The 10,647-nt window shown below is 48.3% G+C and overlaps 1 protein-coding gene across 1 annotated transcript; it reads left to right on the top strand.

Annotated features, from left to right (window-relative positions):
- The first annotated feature begins 6,883 nt into the window (after nt 1-6,883).
- Nucleotides 6,884-10,052, top strand: LOC124685019 (transketolase, chloroplastic). The gene is made up of 7 exons (XM_047219291.1): nt 6,884-7,146; nt 7,552-7,642; nt 7,728-7,833; nt 7,914-8,196; nt 8,282-8,430; nt 8,517-8,670; nt 8,762-10,052. The coding sequence occupies exons 1-7, from the start codon at nt 6,985-6,987 to the stop codon at nt 9,716-9,718; spliced, it is 1,902 nt and encodes a 633-aa protein (XP_047075247.1). The 5' UTR covers nt 6,884-6,984; the 3' UTR covers nt 9,719-10,052.
- Nucleotides 10,053-10,647: the final 595 nt, after the last annotated feature.

Here is a 10,647-nt window from a genome sequence, read left to right as displayed (position 1 = left end):
CGCTGTACATCGTCGATGCCCCGATCTTCCCCATCCATGATCCCTTCATGGCGGTGGCAGCCCCATGTTCATTGGATGAACTTATTTTGCAATCTGGCTCTATGCAATCTGACCATAATATCTGATCTGTTATTGCCATATTATCTGTACATTTTTTCCTTTTTTCAAATGATTGTTTTGCAATCTGGAGCAATAGTGCTACGTACGCTGCCGCCAGCACACTCCAAGCCATGGTGGCTGCCACATGTTCCAGGTACACTCCTAAACTGTGTTAGACCATCATTAGCAGCTTCTTGCAACGAATTACCTCAAGTGTCGCTGGTCTGTGCAAAAGTGCTTTCAAGTCACTGGTCTGTGCAAACTATGCCCCAAGAGTTACTGGTTCTGCAATTTCCTCCGATGCCGCTGCTGCGGCCACCAGCTCATCTCCTTCCCGGCGCGGGCATCTCTTCCTTTTCCCTACTACACCCCCAATACTGCTGCTCCTCCTCCCTTACCCTTCCTCCGTCCGCGAGCCGAGGGAGTCCTCGAAGACGGTGAGACGCACGTGTGTCTTGGATTCGGCGAGCCAGAAGGCCTTCTCCCGGCGGCCTCCTCAAAGCGCGCAACGGAAAAACACGTTCAGAGCGTTGGCCGCGGCGGCAGCGCCACTCTTGCGCGAATCAGACTGCCTTGCTTGATGCGTGTCGAATCGCTAATTCGCGTGCCTGATATCTTGAAGACTCGATCTTGATTTCGATCGAAATCAATCTTGGATCGATCTGATGCAGAGAAATCCATGGCTCTCAATTTACCGTGGTGCGGTGATGTTGGGCGCAACCAGAGTACCGGCGGACGGAGACAAACCAGTGCCACGGCGAGGGGAACAAAGAAACTCTCTGAAGGCAGGAGAGCGAGGGGTGAACCCTACTCGATCCGCGCGGGTCGAGCTGATGATTTATTGGGGTGGGAAGATGAAGTCAACTGGTAGTCCTCCTGGTCGGACGAGGGATGAGGAGAGACATAAGACCGAACCAGTATGATGGCAAATTCAGTATTATGTGAGTAGGTGGGTGGGCAAAACCGTTCAATAAAAAGTTGGACGAAAATATTGGCAGAAACCTTAGTTGCTTTATTATTAGGTATATAGATGAATTTTTGCAAAAAATCAAGAATTCATTTTTTGCTTATTTTTTTAATGTATCAAAGTAAGCCAAAGGCCCGGGAGAAAAATGGCAATCACAATGTCCATCAATTATGGAGATTTTGACATGTCTACATGTCCATGTCCTGTTTCTTTTTTTTTTGCGCGGAAGACTTAATGTCCTGTTTTGTTACTACCATTTCCCTGGACATATCCTATGAATTTTCTATGATATATATTTGCTTTTTATAGAGAAAAATCGCCTAAATGGTTTAGCTGCCGCTAGAGCTTCTAGATGAGGCATCGGCTAAATCAAATAGCCTGCTATGTTTTTCCTTGATACAATGTAATACAGATCAGATTTGCTAACTTTTTTTTAACGATTTTGTCGGCAAAACGCCGATGCTGCCCTCGTATAGCAGGCTAGCAGTATACAGTTTACATAGCGTAAACTTGAATCGGCCCAGACATAGGCCGTCCCTTTCCCAGCCCATGTACATGCTCCACCCAAAAAAAAACATACTGTCTCAATTGGCTTGTCGCCGGGTTGCTCTTCTAGCATCGATCCCGCCACTCCTCGCCTCGCTTTTCGTTGTGTCCAGCGTCCCCGGAGCGTCCCCTATGTAGCGGGGACGGGCTCGAGGCGCCGGACAAAAAGAGGCTTTGAGGCATGCGGCTAGAAATGTTTTTTTTGTCCAACGCGCCCCAAATCTCTTTGAAAGACGTTTTAGGGAACGTGGATGCTCTTAGTTTTCACCAACGTGACTGAAAAATAGTTACACCCTTAATTTATGGCTCCTCTGTGTCACCAACGAATTGTCACAATGTACTCGTGTGGTTGTGTGTGGTGTAACTTTTTGTATATGCGTCGTGCATGTTGAGGATCAAGACGTTAGCGGCGCCACCAACCTAATTTAGCTAACACACCACGTGAGTTGGGCTAGTTGGTGTGATCGATGGCTAACTAGTTGCAAATTGTAGTTTCACTTTCACCACAAATCATGCTAAGCTTTTTTTCCCCATTAATGTCATCTTTTGACTCGAAATAGCTGCTGATGCTACATGTATGATGGCGAAACCAATAATACACCCAGCGGTTAATTTAGCACGTAGCCAAGCTAGCGGAACAAGCAAAGTGTACAAAGCGGTATGGAGCAAGGTGCTAGTAGTTACAGTTGGTGCACGTCTCCGGCCAGCATATCTAGCTATGGTCCTTTGGGCAGTAGCAAGTAGCCAAGGACGAGACTCAACTGCAGGAGATGAGCTCACCTTGATGGCCTGATTGCCCTGATCCCTTTCGACTTTGAAAGGGTGCACTTCATCAGCCTACAGATAGTCAAAGCCTCAAAGGTGTATAGGCGATTAGGCGTGCCGCCCTTGGTCTCTTGAACGCGGCAGTAGCCAGGGAGGATGGACGTACGCAAGCTATGATGCTCGCTGCGAGCATTCCGTTGAGAGAATATGCGTTTGTCATCAAAGTGAATAAAAAATCTGCAGAGGTGTGCTCTTGATCTATAGTTGTGTCCACCCTTGGATACATAGAATGGATGAGTTGTACTAAATATAAGATGTTTTATAGCAGAAACCACAAATGAAGCCCGAGCTCCATGGTGGCCATTTTTTTGAAAAAATAAATCGAAAATGGCATTTGTAAATTTTAAAAAGATCGGAAAAATTCTAGGTGTAGACAATGTTGAACTCTACCGGTGTGAAAAATGTCGATTGGATTTTTTTTATAAATTCTAGGCTACACAACAATGATAAATATGATTAATTTTCAACTTTTCAAAATGTGCACGGCTCCCAAATCCCCACATGGATTGGTTTTTTGCACACCTCTAGACTTCATTGTTATCTACATCAAGAATTTTTGTTCCAATTTTTTTCAATCTTCCGAATTTCTCCAAAAGCGAGCTACATGTAGCTCGGGAGCCATTTGGCCATGCCAGTTTTATAGGTTTAATTGTTGGGAACATACACAGCATTTTGTTACTCCATATGTTTCTAGATGTCTGACTGTCGTTTTAAAAAGTCACAAGGCTTAGATTTGGTCGATCTCTCTATCAATGGAGCACGAGCAGCCATGAAGCTCGATGTAGCTTCTGCGAGTGCCAATAGGTTCAGTGTCGTATCTAGTGGGGGCTCCATGCACCCGGCCCTCCAAAAGTATACAACTTCTTTTAGCTAGTAATATTTGAATTAATGGTGGCTAAATAGAAAGTACAAGAGTGATTTTCTAAGCTTGGCACCCCTAGTGATCTTGTTCTAGATTCACCGCTGAATAGGTTGATGATCTATCGCGACTCGCCTGTGAGCGAAGGTGCTATGGGTTAAATCCTTGAATTAAAAGTGCCGTGTAAATACCAAGAATATTCCCATGCGCATAGATCCCTAACTATAGATACTTTTGTCACTTCCGTTTTTTCACTTTCATAAATTTCTCGAACATTTTTCTACTTCAAACTCTAAAAATAAGATAATTGCGCATTACAGTATTTATGCGGCGCCTATGCATGGTGGCGGGGCGAAGGATTTGTCGAGCCCTCGAATAGTGGAGCCCGGTTGGACATTCGTTCCGGGTCTAGCTCCTGCTCGTGCCAACATGCCGATGCTCGATTGCGACTCGCGATCAGGCTAAGGTGATGTGTGTGGTGTTAGTTCAAGTCACAAACAATCTTCCCCACACAAAAAGAAGTCATAAAAAGTCTTGAATTAACGCTTTTGCAAAATTTAGCAAAGAATATGCCCATGGACAGATCCCTGCTGATGGATAGCATGTCAATCCTGTTATGTTCTGGTGCTATTCTCGTGTGGCTAGGAAGATTTCAAACGCGTAAGAATAAATTACCAGCCTTTTTGACCCCAAGCTCTCATCAAACACATCGCCGTCGACGCTGGAATGACTCTAGGAAACAACTGTGATGGCGACGACCCCAACCTGCGCAAAGAGCCAACTTCTCATCTCTTCTTTTCCCTTCTGGTATGGCCCTCATCGTATTGTTTTCTCCAAAGGGTTCAGCAGATCAAGAACAAAAGGTGCACAAAATATCTTTTATAATATCCAGTCGTTTCCTACCCCCTTCCAACGGCCAGGATTCCGTTGTCTGCCCCCATCGACGGCCACCTCCCAGTCCCTCATCCACCAACCCACCTCACCACAAGCATCTCCCGTGCGCCCTGTCCATACACTCGAACCTAATGAGAAACCACAAGACATTTTTTTTTCTGAGCCAGATGATTAGTTTACTTACTATATTCATGCACGTTCCGGCTGCTATTCTGTATGGAGTTTATTTTATACGCTGATTTCAATCAAGCCTTCACGGGCTAATAATGGGATTTGTTGAAACTATGTAATATTGCCAAGTACAGGAAGTCCAATTCGACTCACCAGTGTATATGAATTCGTTATCTGAAAACACATTTTAAAATGTCAAATATTCTGAAATAAATGTGACATGTACATCTACATATTTTATGTCCGTGCATAATTTATTTTGGAATATTTGAACAATTTGATAATTGGTTTAACCTATGAGACCAAACACAGATAAAAACTACTCTCTTTTTTGTGCGAAAACTCACAATATATTATTCGAAACCAGCCCTTACAAGAATATTCTTACAAGCAAAATAAATAAAAACGTAAGTCCTTGAAGACATGAGCACCACCTTCTTTCTGCACCCCTTGATGGCACACTGTGAGCAAAGCTCGGTACCACCTATGGGCCACCGACGTCGCACAATTTGTACCGGAGAAATCTTAAAAAAACCTAGGCGCTTGTATAAGCAGCGGCCAGGAAGTCGTCGACGTATACCAGAAGATGCCGACGACTACGATCTCGAGATATCGCCGTCCCGGGAGAAGGTAGTACTAAGAGGGGCCGGAAGATAATCGAACCTTGAGTACACCGATACCCTACGACATCATCCCCTCCAGGGAAACACCGTCGTTGTAGACACTTATCACGACAAGCCTATACACTACTCTCTTTAACTTCACAATACAGTTCTTTGCACTAATCAGCATGGATAAGAATTTTATTTTTTGAACAGGCATGGCTAAGAAAATTAGTTTAATTATTTATACATGTTCCGATTGCTAATAAATGGATTTTGTGTGCTGATTTTTTTTAACGAGAAAGGTCCCGAAGGACCTGGAGCATGCATTTTTATCGTCGGTGGGAGAACAACTACACCGAGGACCCCAAGAAAAGGAAAATTACAACCGAGTCCCTATTTTTTATAACAAACACCCCACAAATATGCGCGAAAACGCGATCGAGTCCAGAGCCGTTACCGAGGGTTGTTGACTTGCCGGCGCGACCGCCGCTTCCTCCACCGGGGACGAGACCGCTTGGGGAAGAAGCGTCGCTCACCGGCACATCGGAGTCAGAGAAGATCCTCTAGCGAAGGAGGAGAAAGCTCGAACCATATTGGAGGTCGAAGATAGCGTCGGCCGGAGTTAGCCGATGCTTGGAGGTTGTTGCCGAGGTCGCACACTCCAGGAACCTCGAGCACCACCTCTACAAGGTCGTCGCTGCCGCACCAACCCACTCATCTCCCTCACCGCCAAGGCCGACCAAGAGGAGAAGAAGGCGAACTGGACCACCCAAGCAAAGATGGCAAAGACGCTTATTAATGCAGGGGCTCGTCACGGAAGCAGGCTTCATCGTCTCGCACCTCAGAAGCACGACAGAGCCACCCAACGGTGATAACTTGACGCGGCGTCGACACGCCAGGCTAGAAGAAGACTCCCGTCTACCTCCAGACTCGTAGGTGCTGGCACCATCCTTCCTCATCCCCTCGCCTCCATGGCCGACCAGAGGAGGAAGAGATAGTAGGCAATCATCCAGAATCCAGGGGCAGCAGGCATGGATCTTATACATGGAGATCCCTGGGGTGGGGAACCTCACTGTCTCCAACGGCCGGAGCATGACGAGAATTAGCCACGAGCACAGGATGCGCAAGATCTGATCCAGACGATCTTGATCCCTACTCCAAACTACCGGCATACAACTAAAACCTAAACACCTAACCCTACCATCTATTCTGGCACCCCTCCTTCTCCATCTCCGGCCGGCAAAGCCGCCGGAGGAGGCTCGGGAGCGGCCCGGACCCTCTCTAGCGACTCCGAAGGAGGAGGGAGGAGAGAGAAGGGGACGGGGAAATGAACACTCCTTAGGCTTTGTGTGCTGATTTTAATCAACCCTTCACAGACTAATGTGATATGTTGAAGCTATTTAGTACCACTACCAACTACTCTCTTCAACTTTATAACTTTAAAAAACAGTTCTTTGCACTAATCAGGCTGACTAAACAACAATATCATGCTTACAGCAGCCACTGGCGGCTTAGGCTTGACACCAGTATGATCACAGTCCATAGACCGCGTCCACGGAAAACACCCTAGCCGACGCCACCCCAACGAGTCCACCAAATCGCACCAGAAAATCTATACATAAGCAAGCCGTCCTCCATCTCCCTCCGCCGTCCCCTCCTCACCCACCTCGCCATCTCCGCCCGCCAACCCACAGCCCACCACCATGGCCGCGCACTCCGTCGCCGCCGCGCACGCCACCATCGCGGCCCGCGCGGGCGCCGCGCCCGCCGCCGCCGCTGCTCCGTCCGAGCGGCTGGGGTTCCGCCTCAGCTCGCTCGCCGGCCGCGGCCTGCGCTCCCCGCTCCGCGGCGCGCCCTCCTCGCGCGCGCGCCGCACCCAGCGCGTGCGCGCCTCCGCCGCCGTCGAGACCGTCGCCGCCGCCGCCACGGGCGAGCTGCTCGACAAGTCGGTCAACGCGATCCGCTTCCTCGCCATCGACGCCGTCGAGAAGGCCAACTCGGGCCACCCGGGCCTGCCCATGGGCTGCGCGCCCATGGGCCACATCCTCTACGACGAGGTCATGCGCTACAACCCCAAGAACCCCTACTGGTTCAACCGCGACCGCTTCGTCCTCTCCGCCGGACACGGCTGCATGCTCCAGTACGCCCTGCTCCACCTCGCCGGCTACGACGCCGTCAAGGTACTAAATCCCCGCCTCATCTCTTCTTTACTACTCGACCGTAGTAGAATTCTCTGCCGATTCCGGTTTGTTGGAGCGGCGAAATCGGGAGTAGTAGTTTTGTGCAGAGTTGGTAGGTGAAACAGTGGACAGGCAAATCCTGACTGCTATTTTCTGTGCTCGCTTCGTCAGTCCTTTTTTCTAGGAAAAAAAACGTCGTACCTCTGTCCAGCTGTCAGAGATCTGTTTAGTTGAATTTAAAGTTCCTGTCTAAAATTTGTTGGAAACTCAGGTTGTGCACCTTGGACTCATCACTCTCATGTTTAGTTGTAAGACCTGCTGTAGTCTGCTAGCTGTTTAGTATATTCATCTAATTTATATGACGCCCCTTACCTTGTTGTAACCATGCCCTCAATTCTACTGCAGGAAGCGGACCTGAAGCAATTCAGGCAATGGGGAAGCTCCACCCCAGGACACCCTGAGAACTTCGAAACTCCTGGAGTTGAAGTCACCACTGGTCTGTTCATCTCAACTGACCTCGTAGCAACTCTTAACCATCCATGTTGAAGCACGGGACTAAAAGTTTGCTTTTTTTTATGCAGGTCCTCTTGGACAGGGTATCGCCAACGCCGTCGGGTTGGCACTTGCCGAGAAGCACCTGGCCGCTCGTTTCAACAAGCCTGACAGCGAAATCGTTGATCACTACACGTAATGTTCCGACCTTGCTGTTTCCCATTCAGTTCCAGTGGTGCGGTGCGTTAACGCGGTATGTGGGTTTTGCTTATTAGGTACTGTATCGTGGGAGATGGGTGCAACATGGAGGGTATCTTGAACGAAGCTTGCTCGCTGGCTGGGCATTGGGGTCTTGGCAAGCTCATCACTTTCTACGACGACAACCACATCTCCATCGATGGAGACACTGAGATTGCCTTCACAGAGGATGTGAGTGCTCGCTTTGAAGCCCTTGGGTGGCACACGATCTGGGTTAAGAATGGCAACGATGGCTATGACGAGATCCGCAAGGCCATCCAGGAAGCTAAAGCAGTTACCGACAAGCCCACTTTGATCAAGGTTACTTTCTTTTGCATCCGGGAATTATCTTTGTCTGTTGTGTTGTAGAGTTCATCATGCTTACCCAAGATATTGGTATGTTTAGGTCACCACTACGATCGGTTTTGGATCTCCCAACAAGGCCAACTCATACAGTGTACACGGAGCTGCATTGGGCACCAGCGAGGTTGAAGCAACCAGGGCAAACCTTGGATGGCCCTATGAGCCATTCTTTGTGCCTGAGGATGTCAAGAGGTTTGTTAGTTTGTAGTGTGTGCTGGTTATCTGAATTAGGATGATGAAACTGCTTACTTATCATATCTTTGCATGGACTGTTGCAGCCACTGGAGTCGCCATGTGCCCCAAGGTGCTGCCCTTGAGGCTGATTGGGATGCTAAGTTTGCACAGTACGAGCAGAAGTACCCAGAAGATGCCGCGACTCTGAAAAGTATTATCACAGGAGAGTTGCCTGCTGGCTGGGCTGATGCTCTTCCTGTAAGTGATTTGCCATATTTACTTAATACTTTATAGCTGATGTGTGAAACGACAAGATCACTGATGGTAGATTGTTTGATTTTTTTTCCAGCAATACACTCCAGAGAGCGCAGCAGATGCCACAAGGAATCTCTCTCAGCAGTGCCTGAATGCACTTGCTCCAGTTGTGCCTGGTCTTATTGGTGGTAGTGCTGATCTTGCATCCTCCAACATGACACTTCTTAAGATGTTTGGCGACTTCCAGAAGGATACTCCCGAGGAGCGCAATGTCCGCTTTGGAGTCAGGGAGCATGGAATGGGTGCCATTTGCAATGGCATTGCGCTGCACACCCCAGGGCTGATCCCATACTGTGCCACTTTCTTTGTTTTCACTGACTACATGAGAGGTGCCATGAGGATCTCAGCCTTGTCCGAAGCTGGAGTTATCTATGTCATGACCCACGACTCTATTGGTCTGGGTGAAGATGGCCCGACCCATCAGCCCATTGAGCACTTGGTGAGCTTCCGTGCCATGCCGAACATATTGATGTTCCGCCCTGCTGATGGCAAGGAGACTGCTGGAGCATACAAGGTCGCAGTCCTCAACAGGAAGAGGCCATCTATTCTCGCTCTCTCCAGGCAAAAGCTTCCTCATCTGCCTGGCACCTCAATTGAGGGCGTTGCCAAGGGTGGGTACACCATCTCCGACAACTCAACCGGCAACAAGCCTGACTTCATCTTGTTGAGTACTGGTTCTGAGCTGGAGATTGCTGTCAAGGCTGCTGAAGAGTTGACCAAGGAGGGAAAGACCGTCCGCGTTGTGTCATTTGTCTCGTGGGAGCTTTTCGACGAGCAGTCAGATGAATACAAGGAGAGCGTGCTTCCAGCGGCCGTCACTGCAAGAATCAGTATTGAGGCTGGGTCTACCCTGGGATGGCAAAAGTATGTTGGATCCGCAGGCAAGACCATTGGCATTGACAAATTCGGAGCAAGTGCTCCTGCTGGAATTATCTACAAGGAATATGGTATCACTGCGGAGAACGTCGTTGCCGCAGCCAAGAGCCTGTAAGATTGCACTTCTTCAGGGTTTTTGTCATCGTTGATGCCAAGGAACACCACACTTGCCCAGAGCTTTGGAATAATAGAGGGAGAGACAGAGGATGCCTGCGTCGGAAGCGTGAGTGGTATTTTAGGCCTGTAATAAACAATGCCTTTTCCATTTGCGTTGGTTTTATTCGATCGCCCCTTAGATGATTCATTCATGAAGGGCGAGCCTGATTAAAGTGGGGACTCGTTTTGTTGATGTCTTACATTGAACTGATAGTCGTGCATATGATGGATTGTTTGATTCTCCCTTGAGATCATCATCTCAATCGGTTTATGATATGGTGCGCCCTTGCTCCTGTAGTTTGTTTCTTCTTTTCTTTCTCTCATACAATTGTTTCGATGCCTACTATAATCAGTGCAATAAACATAGAGTGGTTCCATCAATTGGTTGTGTCTCTTTAACCTATCTAGAGCTGTGAAGTATCAGTGAAGTGTCTGTTTCTCCACTCGTTCGTACAAAGTTTTAACCACATCCTGCAGCAATTTGCGAGACATCATGGTTGGCTCATGCATTCGCTTGTCTGATCTATTCTACCTGCTTGGGGTTACATTCCATCACCTGACATATGTGGAAGGCATGATGCTATATCTCTTTAGCCCTTTTTGTGGCCAGCAGCACAGCGTTTCTGTCCAGGGCCATCCACCGGTATCTTGGGAGTCACGAACGCTTGTGGCTGGAGGAACACAAGCAAGATAGGCTATCCATATTGTCATCCTGTTAGATGTGTTGGCAGCCTCATGTTAGGATGAGCGTGTCTCAGCCTCAATTTCAGTGACTTGTAAACAGCATGTCACCACGTACCTGGCTCCCTTGCATCCAACGTTCACTGTCCATCTAACGGTTGAAACAAAGCTGACCAAAACTGAATGGAACATCCACTGCTTCTACGC

The sequence above is a fragment of the Lolium rigidum genome, chromosome 1, assembly GCF_022539505.1.
Source record: "Lolium rigidum isolate FL_2022 chromosome 1, APGP_CSIRO_Lrig_0.1, whole genome shotgun sequence".
Taxonomy (NCBI): Eukaryota; Viridiplantae; Streptophyta; class Magnoliopsida; order Poales; family Poaceae; genus Lolium; species Lolium rigidum.
Note: the sequence above shows the minus strand (reverse complement) of the source record. Positions and strands in the feature narration are given on the sequence as shown.